This window comes from Pristis pectinata, chromosome 27 (assembly GCF_009764475.1).
Source record: "Pristis pectinata isolate sPriPec2 chromosome 27, sPriPec2.1.pri, whole genome shotgun sequence".
NCBI classification, from domain to species: domain Eukaryota; kingdom Metazoa; phylum Chordata; class Chondrichthyes; order Rhinopristiformes; family Pristidae; genus Pristis; species Pristis pectinata.
The window spans coordinates 4,623,079-4,638,460 of record NC_067431.1 but is presented as its reverse complement, the minus strand read 5'-3'; the positions used below and the strand labels follow the sequence as shown (position 1 = coordinate 4,638,460).

Here is a 15,382-nt window from a genome sequence, read left to right as displayed (position 1 = left end):
ATAAACTCGACTTTGACCTTGACTTTGATTCCTGGTCCTAAGACAGTTCATCTTCACCATGGGCTCCCTCTACTCCTTCATACCACACAGCGCAGCCTGAGGGCTATCCAGTTTTTCCTTGAACAGAGGCCCAACGAGACCTCTCCCACCACCACTCTCCTTCACCTTCCTGTACTTGTCCCGACATTGAACAACTTTCACCTTCAACTTTACTCATTATCCCCAGTTAAAGGTGTGGCTTCGGGAACTTGCATGCAAACCCAGCCCTACTTATCTTGTGTGGGTTACATTGGAATGGTCCCTGTTTCAGTCCATCTCAGGACCTCTCTCTCAACTGTTTCCAGTACATCGATGACGATATTGGTGCTGCTTCCTGCACTTCTACAGGACTCAGAAAATGTTGTTGCCTCTGCTGCCAACTTTCACCCTCATTTTCACGTGGTCCAGATCTGACTCCCCCTTTCCCTGTTACTGCCCTACCTTAATTTTGGGATGAGTTAGCGACCAGTATCCGTACGTGCCCACAGACTCCCAGTGCTGTCTTGATTACACTGCCTCCCACTGTGTCCTGTAAGGACATCATTCCTTTCTCCCTGTTTCTCCATCATACCTGTTCCAACAACGAAACCTTCCACACCACTGCTTCTGAGATATTTCTATATTTCTTTCTGTAACAGAAAGAGATCATTCAGCCCATTGAGGCTGGGCTTTTGGATCAATCCCATCAATTCCATGTCCCCATTTATCTCTGTAATCTATTTTCTCTCTCGCATGCCCATCAACACCCCCCTGATTCTCCAATCACCCGTCTACACTAGGGACAATTCAGAGGGACCAAATGACCCACAGCATATCAGGGAGGAAACCAGATCACCCAGAAGAAAACCACCGAGTCACAGAATGCAAATTTCAAACAGAAAGCAGCGGAGACCAGGATTGAACCTGAGTCACTGGAACTGTGAGGTAGCAGGACTAACTGATCTGCTCATAAGAGATCTCTTGCTTTTCTCTTTTTCCTGTGGTTTACACCTACCATAATTGAGAGAGCTCTCAACTGCATCTTCTCTATTTGCTGCCTTTCTGCTCTCACCTCCCCCCCTCCTGCCAGCTAGAGAAAGGATCGAGTGCCCCTTGTTCTCACCTTCCACTCCATCAGTCTCCACTTTCAGCAGAGGGCTGTAGACTCAGCCAGGTCCATCATGGCCACAACCTCCCCACCATCGAGGACGTCTTCAAGAGGTGATGCCGGAAGAAGGTAGCCACCATCACTAAGCACCCTCACTATCCGGGACATGCCCTCTTCTCGTTACTATCATCAGGGAGGAGGTACAGGAGCCTGAAGACCCACAATCAATGATTCAAAAACAGCTTCTTCCCCTCTGCCATCTGATTTCTGAATGGTCCATGAACCCATGGACACCACCTCGTTATTCCTTTTTATTTGCACTAGTTATTTATTTTTGTACTTTATAGTAATTTTGTCTTTTCACTGTACTGTTGCAACAAAACATCAAATTTCATGTCATCCAAGTCAGTGACAATAACTCTGATCCTGATTCATAACTTCCTCCACCTTCATAACTGTTCCACTACCAGACACGTCTTCCCCTCTGCTCCCTGTCCAACATTCCACAGGGACTGTTCTCTCCATGATTCCCTGGGTCACCCTTCCACCTCCACCAAGTCCTCCATTTCTCATGGCATTCTCCCATGCAACCGCAGAAGATGATTCACCTGTCCTGTCAACTCTTCCTTTCCCACTGTTTAGGGATCCAAGCAGACCTTTCAGGTGAAGCCATGATTTACTTTCACTTCTTCCATTCTAGTGTATTTGGTACTCACACCGTGGTCTCCTCTACATTGGAGAAACCAAACACTCCATAAGGGTGATTCTGACCTTCAATCCCCTGCCATTTAAATTCTACATCCCACTCCCACTTCTCTTTGACCTCCTCCTACATGTTCTGATAAAGTCCAAAGTCATCTCACAGGACAGCAGCTCATTTTCCATCTGGACATGTTGCAGCCCTTGGGACTCAATATTGAATTCAATAATTTCAGATAACCAGCCTTTGCTGTTTGTTACACAACTGATGTAAGGTCGTCCACTTGTAACATTAATACAACCTTTCTCTCTCCAAACAGGCTTTCTGATCTGCTGGGTGTTTCCAGCATTCTCTTTTGTTTCCTACTGAAGCAACAGCTGTGTTCTGCGTCACAGTTCCTGTGTAGTCTTTTGTTTATTCATTCGTCTATTAACTCGATAACACAGAAAGCACTGTGTCATTGGGATAATCTTGGTCTCCATCCTGTCAAAGATGTACCTTTCATCCTCTCCACCCCTCCCTCCCTCTGCAACATGAAACACACTTATTTTTATTCACACTTTTCCAATTCTGATGAAAGGTCATTGATCTGAAACATGAACCTGTTTCTCTCACTACTGATTCTGCCTGACCTGCTGAGTATTTTCAACACTTCCCATTCTTATCACAGTTGAGCAGCTCTTCAAAGTGTTCCTTCCAAGCGGGCACTGACTGCCTCACTGTACTTAACAAGTTGACCTCCTTTCTCGGCTTGCATGGGGGAGGGCCTTTGGTGTTTGGGCCATAGATGGTCTTGAAGGTGCTGAAGAATCCAAGCATGTCATAGTTATTTACAAGTGGATGGATCTCCTGCCCCCTCTGCCCACAACCTGTTCTTTTGGTCACAGGTTTCCTGTTGGGCCTTGACCTTCACATATCTGTGGACCGTTCCCTTACTTTTAAGGAGTGGTGTTTTCCAATTCAAGGACTTGTGCTTGTGGATAATTCACTTCTGGATCTCCTGGATATTCTCATCGTGCCTTTCCTGACGATTTCTGGTAGAGGTGCTAATTATAGTGGGCTTCAGGGCAGTCCAGATGCTGTGGGCATTCTGCACCTGCTCTTGGCTGAAGACCATCACGTTGTCTGTGAGGCACTGACTACCATTGAAGGATCCTTTGACATTGGTTTTCCTGTGGCAACGTTTCTGTGATCGGCCCAAATCATGGCACAGGCGATGTGGTCTCTTGCTCAGACGATGAGATCAGGGGTGTTGTCATGAAGACCTGTTCTCACTCTGGCAGAACAGGTTGTTATTCCGACAAGACTGTGCTCCAAGCATCCTGTCGGGAGGAGGACTCCATCGGAGTTAGTTTTCCCTCCTTCCTTCTTGCCCATCAGGCCTTGCCAGAGGATTGTGTCTTTTCTGCGCCTGCACTGAAATTGCCCAGGAGGATCAGTTTATCTCTCTCTGGGATAAAGGCCAGGGTTGGAATAGAAGTATAGACGTCCTCCTCGGCCACATGCACACCTGCCGGGGTTGGGGCATATGCACTGATGACTGCAGAGCGCTGTTTCCGTGTTACTGTGAGCTGGGGCCTGTATAAGACACTGGACCAGTTCATTCTCCACGGTGACTAATGAAGGCAACAGGTCCTCTTTCAATTTGTCCTTCTAGAGGAAGGTGTGTCCATTGCCTTGTGCTTTGAGCAGGCCAGTAATGTCAGAGGATCTGACTCCCCTGGCTGTGACCATAGAGTGGCATTTGGGTCTATCTCTGTTTGAACTGTCCATGCGGCCCCTAACATTCCAGGTCCTGGACTTTGTATTGAGTGAGAGTTGCTTGGGCATGGTTTTCTTTAGTGTGGGATGGCTGTTGTACTACACAGACTTGATAAAGCATGGTCTTGGTCCAGTGACAAGGGCACCCATGGCAACTGGAAACCAGGCTCTGTAACGCAGTGGGGGCAGCGTTAGTGCTGCTGTCCTGCAGCTCTAGGGATCTGGTGCGATCCTGACCTCGGGTAAAGTGTATGCTGAGTTCTTATGTTCTCTCCGTGTGACCACATGGGTTTCCCCTGGGGTGTTCTGGTTCCTGGAACATCCCAAAGACGTGCAAGGACATTAATTGACCATTGTAGATTATCTCTTAGTGTCGGTTAATGGCAAGAAGAAAAGAATCTAAAGGGGAGTTCATGGATATTAAGAGAAAACAGGTTGCAGGAGTACAGGCAAGTTGAAGAGGGAAAAGGACTAATGGGATTGCTACCCTGGGAGGTGGCGTGGAATTCTGTATGGCTGTAAGATACTAACATATCTGTGAACATTTGATCACAAGACTGAGAGATAAAACCACAACCTATTGAGTAGGAGGCAGAGCACATTAAAAATGCACAGGAACAATTATCTTTGGAAGGAAACTGAGGGCAGAGCTTCACTTGTCCAAATGATTAGAAAACAATGGAGCTCGCTCCCTCCAGCAGTGGTAGTTCAGTGATGCCAGAGCCCGGTATTCATAGCAGGAACCCACAGAGGTGATGGAGGTCTGAGGGGAGAAAGGATTCGCACCGAGTTAAGCTCCTGAAAAAGAATGAGTTATGAGGATTGTGACTGAGAGTGAAGAGGAACATGCAGGATGGTCTATCCACACCAGAGGGGGAATTAGAGGGAAGCTCAGAGGAAGGCTGATTACAGTGAAGCTGGGTTATGATATGACCCTGAACATTACCAATTCATGACCAACTCATGCTTGGCAACACTTCTACTGTAGGTTGTTGATGGGCTCTGGGAAATGGGGTGGGATGGACAGAGGAATGTCCACCTTGGACAAAGTCATGGGGGGGGTGGGGTGGAGAGTCTGGGGAGGGAGTGTCACATCTCATTAGCATGTGATGAGAAGCAAGCTAATCTACAGTTGCAAGGTACTTGGGAGGACTGGGTTCCTGTAGCCATTACCTGAGCTTTGTTTTCTGTTGGTGAAAGGAAAATGATGCCGTCTCAATGGCTTAATCTCTCTCAGACAGTTAGTCTTTGTGAAGAAAGGAAGCAGCCTCTTCACCTGACAATTGTCAATGCAGATACCGGATGGGATTTTCGTTATCCACCAGGATTGTTTTTTGTGAGCTGGAATAAAGCATCCTAGAATATTAAAGTGAGTGCAAGTCCAGTTAATCACCTAAAGTCTAACCTTTCCAATTGTTCTGTTCACCTCCTGTAAGTGATACATTTTACCAGGGTTAAACGGGTGTCAGAAATCTGCACAGTGATATGGATGGTTCAGTGTGAGCAAGTAATTCAAGTGCCAATGGCATCATCTGATCACAAACCCAGTCCCTTTAGTTTTCTTTAGTTAAGTGCAGAGAGTTGTGGACACAGCTCAGTCCCTCACAAAAAGCAGCCTTCCCTCCATGGACTCTGTCTTCACTTCTCGCTGCCTCAGAAAAGCAGCCAACATGATCAAATACCCCACCCACCCCAGACATTCTCCCTTTTCCCCCCTCCCATCAGGCAGAAGATACAAAAGCTTGAAAACATGCACCACCAGGCTCAAGGACAGCTTCTATCCCACTGTTATAAGACTATTGAACTGACCTCTTGAACGATTAAAGATGAACTCTTGACCTCACAATCTATCTTGTCATGGCCCTTGCACCTTATTGTCTGCCTGCACTGCACTTTCTCTGTAACTGTAACACCATATTCTGCATTCTGTTATTGCTTTTCCCTTGTACACCCTCAATGTACTTATGTTTTGAAATAATCTGTATGGGTGGCATGCAAGACAAGATTTTTCACTGTATCTCTGTACAGTTACCAGTTACCAATACCAATTCTCCATACTCCACACCAATTACCAGTTACCAATTTCTATAAACAGAAACTTCCCAGCAAATACATTCCAGAGAACAGACCCATTTACTCCCTGTCCCTTTTGACTGGTCCCACACCAGCTGTGGTGGAGATTGAATGGTGAATGTGGTCCGGAGGGGGGATATTGCTCAGATGCTGCGTGTAGATGGGATAAAGCTTGGGGGTGTTGGTGGGGGATGGCGTTGGTGGAGGAGAAATGAGACGGTGAACAGCTGGAAGTTCTCATGCTGAAGTTAAGGTTCTCATTGTTAAGAAGATGCCCTCCCACTTCCGCACACTCCATTCCACTGCCATGGCTTTGCCCACACCCAGGATCCGCCAGCTGAGTGTGCTTTATCTCTTTAATGCCATGAGCTCCAGTTTAACTCAGACACTTACTTCTCTGGGAGCGTGAGCAGCAGATGACCATGATGGTTGCAAAGACAACAACGAATGCCACTCCAGCACCAACTGCCACGCCGATGACGACAGGCAATGAGAGCGCCTCTGTGGGAAGCAAACAGAGTGGGTGTGACCAACTGCTGTTAAAACTTTGGGCCTTGTTGGCCCTGATAGTCTACTCCATACAGGCTTTGGAAATCATAGCTAAGCACATTGAAGGGTTGAACAAGTGATTGTCATGGAGTCACTGAGTCATACAGCACAGACAGAGGCTCTTCAGCCCACCATGTCCATGCCAACCATCAAGTACATATTTGCACTAATCCCAGTAACCAGCACTTGGTCCATAGCCTTCTACGCATTGATGATTAAAGTGTGAGAGTCTCTGCCTCCACTTCCTTATTATAGGAAGGATGGGGAAGATTTAGAGAGGGTGCAGAGGAGATTTACCAGGATGTTGCCTGGATTGGAGAGCATGTCTTTTGAGGATAGGGTGAGCGAGCTCGGGCTTTTCTCTTTGGAGAGAAGGAGGATGAGAGGTGACTTGATAGAGGTGTACAAGATGATAAGAGGCATAGATCGAGTGGACAGTCAGAGACTTTTTCCCAGGGTGACAATGGCTAACACAGGGGGACATAATTTTAAGGTGATTGGAGGAAGGTATAAGGGGGGGGGGATGTCAGGGGTAAGTTTTTTACACAGAGAGTGGTGGGTGTGTGGAATGCACTGCCTGCAGAGATTGTGGGGGCAGGAACATTAGGGAATTTTAAGGGACTCTTAGATAGACACATGAATGATAGAAAAATAGGGGGCTCTGTGGGAGGGAAGGGTCAGATAGATCTTAGAGAAGGATAAAATGTTAGCACAACATTGTGGGTTGAAGGGCCTGTGCTGTGCTGTAGTGTTCACTCCTTCAGGCAGTGTGTTGTAGATTCCAGGCTTTTGGGTGAAAAGTTCTTCCTCTGGTCAACTCTAAGCATCCTTTCCCTTATCCTAAACCTATGCCGTCTAGTTATCGATACCTCTGTTATGGGGAGGTGTCTTTCCATCTAACCTATCTGTGTCCTTCATAGTTTATCATACTTCCACCAGTTCGAGGCTAAGAAACCAAGTGATATGCTTATTTTGCAGGACTATGGAATTCACAAAGGCACCAAAACGTCAGACAGAAGCAGATCTGCACCTGACCATACGTCTGAATCACCACCTTATGTTCGGACAGACCAGAGGCATAGTTCACCCATGCCTAAGTGCAGGTCTTAGGTGTTGTTTACACTTCCTCTGGCCCTTGCTGGTGGCTTGTTGCTTCTTGCTGGTTCTGTGATTGTGAATTCTGAATCCCAAGTGTCTCTGGAGCCTCAACATCACCATTCCGGTTTCTATAGTTACCCATATCATATCACTCCATATACACTTGCTGTAATTCTTTCTCTTCACCAAATATTCACCCGAATACGACGCATAATTAAACTGATGGAAAACATACTGCATCCAATCATTAGCTCTTATCCCTCTAAACCTTTCCTATCCACGTACCTGTCCAGGTGTCTTTTATATGTTGAAATGTTGTTATTGTACCTGCCTCAGCACTTTTTCTGGCAGCTCGTTCCATATTTGCACCACCCTCCGTGTGATGAAGTTGTCTCTCAGTTCCCTTTTTAAATCCTTCCCCTCTCACGTTAAACCTATGTCCTCCAGTTTTTGATTTCCCTTTCCCTGGAATAAAAAAACTGTGTGTTTTCAACCTATCTATGACTCTCATGATTTTATCCACCTCTATAAGGTCATTCCTCAGTCTCCTTCACTCCAAGGAATAAAGTTCTGGCCTGCCCAACCTGTCCCCATACCTCAGTCCCCTGAGTCCTGGCAACAACCTTGTAGTCTGGGTTTGCATTCAGAATTTGACCTTAACTTGTAGCTCCTGTTATGGTGTTAGACCATAGTACACAAAAGGCCTGCCAGACAGCAGCTGAAGAAGTGACAGCAGTGGCTGAGCAAGTACTTGGAAACTTGAGTGGACTTAATAATAGAAACTGAATAACCGCTCAGAGAGGTCACACAGAGCGGATCTCAGACAGGGTATCTGGAAGCTGGTGAGCAAGGGAGTTGATGCAGAAGGGGAAGGCTTTGCTTTGTATCACCAGTGTTTGTGGTTTGTGTTAATTTCAGGAAGGAAGTATGTAAAATAAAAGCAGAAAATGCTGGAATTACTCGGCAGGTCAGGCAGTATCCGTGGGGAGGATGAAAGAGTGAACTATTCAGAACTAGGAGATATTGGAAATGGGAGAAAAGTTTATGGCAGAAAAAGGGGGAGCAGTAAGGAGGACAGAAGGAAAGGGCTGTGGTAGGGAGGAGACCAGGAGAGGTTGTCACCTTCCCCAGAGACACCTCCACCACCTGCTATCACCAGGCACCATCACCTGCATCATTCAGTCTCACTTGGTCTCCAGTCTATTACTGACACTCCTCTTCGTTCCCTCCACACCTCTCCCTTCTCTGCAACTTCAAATATGTTTGATTTCTAACATTTCCTAGTTCTGATGAAATGTCATCAAAATGAAATATCAGTTCTACTTCTCTCTGCATGACTGTTGAGTACTTCCAGTATTACCAATTTTTATTTCAGATTTCCAGATTCTGCAGTATTTTGCTTTGGCATGCATTTAAGCTTTCTTTAGTGCTCAGTCTAAGCAGGAATATTTATTTAAACTGAGATAAATGTAATATCGATGCATTAAATATTAATAGATATTATTAATATAGGGCAGGCATGGTAATGTAGCAGTTAACGCAACACTATTACAGCACCAGCGACCCAGGTTCAATTCTGACCACTGTCTGTAAGGAGTTTGTACATTCTCCCCGTGTCTGCGTGGGTTTCCTCCGGGTGCTCCGGTTTCCTCTCACATTCCAAAGACGTACGGGTTAGGAAGTTGTGGGCATGCTATGTTGGCGCCGGAAGCGTGGCGACACTTGTGGGCTGCCCCCAGAACACTCTATGTATGCATTTCACTGTGTGTTTCGATGAACATGTGACTAATAAAGATATCTTATATAATCATTAAAAATAAATTAGATGTCAAGTAAGTAGAAAGTTATGCTAATTGAATATAAGACAAGATGCAGTGGGTGTAGGGAATGTGGACGAGTTAGTTACACGAAAAATTACTGGAGGAATAGGATTATTCTGTGAGCCGACATAGATTCAATGGCTCAAATGGCCTCCTTCTATGTGGCACACAACAAATAGTAGGTAACTAAGGGAATAAAGAGAGCGAAGAATTTAGGATAATGAATGTCGCTAAAGAAAAAGTACTCAGCGATTTAAAGGAACTAATGGCTGATAAATCTCCTGAATCTGATGGCACTCTGAAAAAGGCAGCACAGAGGGTGACAGATCATTGTCAACCTCCAAAACTCCCTAGTTTCTGGAAATTCTCCAGCGGATGAGAAAACATTCATGAAAGGAGGGAGTGAGAAAACAGGGGACTGTGGCATATTTAGCACTTACGTAATTTGTTGGGAAAATTCTGGAGTCCATTTTAAGGAAACGATTATTGAACACACAGGAATGCAAAAATGATCCTTCATCTTTGGTGTGAAACATGAACCTTTTCTCTTTCCACAGAAGCTGCTGGACCTGCTGAGTGTTTCCAGCATCTGGTTTTGTTCCATCATATGCAGTTTTTTTGATTTTCGTTTGGAAACAAGTATGTTTTGGCAGAGTTAACCTGGTGTTATAATTGAGAAATCATGTTTAACGTATTTATTTGGGGTTGTTTGAGGATAAAACAAATAAAATTAATAAAGGTACATGTGATGCATCCGGATTTCCAAACAGCATTTGATAAGGCAATGCAAAATTGTTTAACAGTCAAAAAAAAAAGATGGATAGGCTTAAAGAGGTAATTTTCAAGCTGTAATTAGTGGAGTTTCAGAGGGATTTGTGCTGGTTTCCCAGCATTTAACAAGTTATATTAGTGACTTGGATGAAGGGATCAACAAGATTGCTTGTAAAACAAAGACAGATGGGAGAGTAAAACAACTTAAGTGAGTGAGGAAAGAGATGACAAATCGGGTATAATGAAGAAAAATGTGAGATTGTCAACTTGATTAGGAAGACTATTACGTTGTTAGTGTGAGATTATTAAATGTTGGTGTTCAGAGAGATCTGAACGTTCTCAGAAGAAACGCAGAAAGTTAGCATGCAGGTAAAGCAAGTAATTAGGAAAGCAAATGATATATGGGTTTACATTGCATGGATAATGGAGTAATGGAAGTCTTTTACAACTGTAGAGGGCTTTGGTGAGACCCAACTCGGAGTAATGGATACAATTTTGATGCCTTGGAGGCAATTCAGAGCAGTTCCTCTCAGGTGATTCCTGGAATGAAGGGATTGTCTGTGAAGGGACCAATGAGGAGAATGAGGCTAATCTCTCTGGAGTTTCCAAGAAGATGAAGTAATCTCACTCACACAACAGATGCAATGAAGATGTTTCTCCTGGCAGGGGAATTTCAAAGCAAGCAGAATAATATCAGGTTGACCACTTGAGGAGGAAGTTCTTCCCTTCGAGGGTTGTGAATCTTTGGAATTCCTCACTCTGCAGAGCTATGAACATTAAGTCATTAAGTGCATTCAAGGTTGCAAACGATAGACTTTTAGACCAGAGTGGAATCAAGGGCAGTGGGGATCAAACCAGAAAAGGAGCTGAGGATAGCAATCACATTAAGCGTGATCTCAGTGAATGGATCAAGGAGATGGACGTTAAGCTGAGCTTTGGAGCTCGGGGTCAGGTCAAATGGCCCATTCTCTACTGGACCAAGAAGGGGGCTCATGTTTGGAGGCAGACTGTAGACCCCTTCAGATATTCAGTCAGATCATGGTTGATCGGATTTGTCACTCTCTGGGGTAGAGATCTCCAAATGTCCACAACCCTATAAACAAAGAAATTGCTCCTCAAGATAGTCAATATTTTATTCTGTGATTATTCTTTCAATCCCAGATTGTCTGATCATGGGAAGCATCCTCATGGCATCTATTCTGTTGGGAAAGCAGGACACACTCCCATTTCATGTGCGCCAGTCGGGACTGAGCACAGAGTCGAGCACAGAGGAGCACCACTGTTGTGTTAACATTCCCAAACAATCCATCTTTGTCTGCGACTGGCAGCTACTGACTCCCACTCAAAGTGATCTTCCCCCTTTATGTTTAAAATGGATTTGAACCTGGGAAAAGGTTGGGATTGAACCTTCTCTCTGAGTTACTAATGGAAGCCAGGCAAATAGAGGCTGACGTCTGTGGAGCTCAGATATAAACTCAAAAAGGATGAATGAAACACAACTGAGAGGCAGACAAACTATAAATATTACTTGCTTATTACCTCATCTGAAATGAACTGGTAGATGGGATTAAGGGATGGAGGCCTTGGGGATTTTCAAGTTCTTTAATAAATAAAACTTACTGCTTGTTCATTCACCATGAATGGAATTGACAGCAAGGAAACATGCATTTAATAAGTAGACTCAACAAAAAGATAGTTCAGTGTACCTTCCATGGTTGAGGGGTGGGGGTGATGTTGGGAGTGTAGGGGTAGGGGGATTGGAAGAAGAGGCTACAGAAAGGAAGCAGCACAGAAGAGGAGCTGAGACACCATCATAGAGATGTGATCTTAAGAGGGAAATGAACAGTCGACGTCTCGGGCAGAGACCCTTCATCAGGATTGGAAAGGAAGAGGGCAGAATCCAGAATGAAAGGGTGGGGGAGGAGCGCAAGCTGACAGGTAATAGAAGAATCCAGGTGAGGGGGGAAGGTAGGTGGGTGGGGGAGGGTGAATGAAAAGGAATAAGATAAGATGAGATATCTTTATTAGTCACATGTACATCGAAACACACAGTGAAAACCATCTTTTTGCGTAGGGTGTTCTGGGGCGCAGCCCGCAAGTGTCGCCACGCTTCTGGCGCCAACACAGCACGCCCACAACTTCCTAACCTGTACGCCTTTGGAATGTGGGAGGAAACCAGAGCACCCGGAGGAAACCCACGCAGACACGGGGAGAACGTACAAACTCCTTACAGACAACGGCCGGAATTGAACCCGGGTCACTGGCGCTGTAAAGTGCTACACTAACCGCTACACTACCGTGCCTGATGTAAGAAGCTGAGAGGAGATGGGTGGAAGAGGCAAAGGCTGAAGAAGGAATCTAGTAGGACTGGACAGTAGACCAAGGGAAGGAGGTGGGGAACCAGAGGGAGAAGGTGTGGGTGAGGGGCAGGTCATGAGGGTGGGGGAGGGAAGAGAGAAGGGGTAAGGGAATATAAAGGGGGGAGGGTACAGAGTGGAGTGGTTACCCCAGCAGCTTCTGTATGTTGCTCCAGATTTAGCAGCATCTGCGGTCTTTCTTGTGTCTCTGGAATCTTAAGAGTTTGAAGGGAGACAGTGATGTGCTGTGTTTTAACAGAGAGTAGATTAGCCTCTTGGATTAGCCTCCAATGGAGGGGAGTAATCCAAAGTGAAGGTGTGGATGGAGGGTGGAACGATCACTGGGAGAATCACTCAAACACAATGCAGAGGCTTCAGAATCTGGGTTTGAAATGTCATCTGGGTCACAGGGTGCCAACCGGTGTTGGTTGAGGACAAGGTGAAGGGTGTGGGCACAGATGTCTGAAGGCTTTGCCGGGCGGAAGTAAGGAGATTATTTAGGAAAGCATTTGAGAAACCATTCATCGAGGTGATGGAGGCACAGGCAAGGGTTTTAGTTGAAATGAAGTGAGGCCAAAGTCCAGAAGCTCTGGAGCGTCGGAGTGACCTGACTGAAGTACATAGGATTATGAGAGGAATGGATATGATAAATAGATTTTTTTTCCCCAGGGTAGAAATGTCAAATACTAGAGGACATCGCTTTAAGGTGAGGGGGGAAAGTTGAAAGGAGAGGTGCGGGGCAAGTTTATTACACAGAGTGGCAGTTGCCTGGAAGGAGCTGCCAGGGGAGGTGATGGAAGCAGATACGATAGTGGCATTTAAGGGGCATTTGGACAGGCACGTGAACAGGCAGGGAGTGGAGGGATATGGACCATATGCAGGCAGATGAGGATAGTTTAATTTGGCATCGTGGTCAGCACAGACATTGTGGGCCGAAGTGCCATTTCCTGTGCTGTACATTTCTATGTTCTATGTTCTAAGTTACCTCATCTTTATCCTCGGTAGGCTTTTCCTTTGCCCTTTGGTTTGTGTGATTTTTGTGGAGCTACCTTTTGGTAGCACAAGCTGAAACCAGCATAATGGGGCACCTTTTGGATCTCCTGAATATTGGTTCCAGTAGCCTACTCTTTAAATTAACTTTGACAAATGGGAAACAAAGTGGGTGGAAATAGGGTGAATTAGAGCCAAATTAGAAGCAGCAAAATAAAGGGAAGAGAAAAAATACAAAAAAGAGAAGAAAACAAGAAAATGATTAGTTACTTAGTTACTCCGGGTGCGCCAGTCTCCGGGATGGTAGGTTACTTGGCTACTGTAAATTGCCCCTAGTGTATAGGTGGGGGTAGCATTTGGGGAAAATTGATGGGAACATGGGGAGGAATAAATAATGGGATTACATAGCATTGGTGTAAATGGGTTGGTGATGGTTGATGCGGACCCGGTTCACTGAAGTGCCTACTTCTGTGCTGTATCTTTCTGTGACTCCAGCCTGATCCCAGTTATGTGAACTTGGTGGATGAGTGGCACAAATTGTGCACTGATCTGTGGTGATTCACAACTCATGGCAGTTCTCTTCCTCACCACAAACTGTGGTAATCACAGTAATCTTGGAGAAATATGGCCACAGAAATAGGTCCTTTCAGCCCACCTCGTCCATGCCGTCTGTGATGCCCATCTCTGCATCTCTGTAATTGAATTTCCCTTTACCACCTCCTGTGGCAGTTTGTTCCAGATACTCACCACCCTCTGTGTGAAAAACTTACCCTCAGATCCCCTTTAGACTTCTCCACTCTCACATTAAGCCTGTGCCCTCTAGTTCTTGAATCCCCTGCCTGGGAAAAAGATTCTGACTATCTATGCTTTCTATGTCGCTCATACTTTTAGAAATAAGGTCACCCCTCAGCTTCTAGTGAGAATAAACCCAGCCCATCCAATCTGTCCTAATAACTGCAACCCTCCATTCGGGCAAAATCCCAGTGAGTCTTTCCTGCATGCTCTCTAATGCTGCCACACCCTTCCTGTAGCGTGGCGACCAGAACTGTACACAGTACTCTAAGTGCAGTGTCATCTATGTTTTGAACAAATGCAACATGATATCCCAATTCTGATACTCAATGCCTCCGCTGATGAAGTCAAGCATACAAAATGTCTTATTCATTATCCTATCCACTTTGAGGGAGCTATGGACTTGAACCCCAAGGTCTCTCTGTACATCAACACTCCTAAGGTCCCTGCCATTTACTCTGTATGTCGGACCAGAACTTGATCTTCCAAAGTATATTAACTCAAACTTGTCTGGATTAAGTCCCATTGCATCACCCCACTTTCCAGCTGATCTATGTCCTGCTGTATCCTTAGACAATCTTCACTGCTATCTACAACTCTACCAATTTGTTGCCTGCGAAGTTACTAATCAGACTTCTTAGATTCTCATCCAATTCATTTATATATATATATACTGTGTTTCCTCCGGGTGCTCGGGTTTCCTCCCACATTCCAAAGGCATACGGGTTAGGAAGTTGTGGGCATGCTATGTTGGCACCGGAACCAGGGAGACACTTGCGGGCTGCCCCCAGAACACTCAACGCAAAAGATGCATTTCGCTGTGTGTTTCGACGTACATGTGACTAATAAAGATATCTTATTATGAACAAAAAAGGTCCCAGTACCGATCCCTGCAATACATCACCTGTTACAGATTTCCAGTCAGAGAAACACCCACTCACCACTACTCTCAACCTCCTTTCACCAGGCCAATTTTGGACCAAGTAGTCAGTGAGTGTATGTGAAATAGATTCGGATACACACAGGTGATGTGCAGAGCAAATGAGATTAGCTTCAGTTTTGAAACCAATGAACTGTGGAGTGTTACGACTGATCTAGGATGTGATGTTGAGTTCTGGAGCTGAATAGTGCAGTGAAAGCCCTTGTGAAATGGCGAGAAGGGATCTGGTTGTCATTGGAATATGATCACTGGGTTATAAATGAGGGAACGTTTGTAAACAACGAAGAGGAAAATGAAAAGGATGGGACCCTGGGTGTTTCTGAGGTGGTTTCTGGAGTAGAAACAGACTGAGTAGATATAATGATTCCAATCTAACAGACAGAAATGGAGCCACAATGGACCATT

At 45.3% G+C, this 15,382-nt stretch overlaps 1 protein-coding gene across 1 annotated transcript in view; it reads right to left on the bottom strand.

Moving 5' to 3' along the window:
• Positions 1-15,382, bottom strand: part of kirrel3a (kirre like nephrin family adhesion molecule 3a) — a 527,277-nt gene that overhangs the window by 23,509 nt on the left and 488,386 nt on the right. Inside the window, exon 12 of the mRNA XM_052039890.1 lies at positions 6,054-6,161. Within this exon, the coding sequence (XP_051895850.1) occupies positions 6,054-6,161 (108 nt within the window). The remainder of the gene's footprint in view (positions 1-6,053; positions 6,162-15,382) is intronic.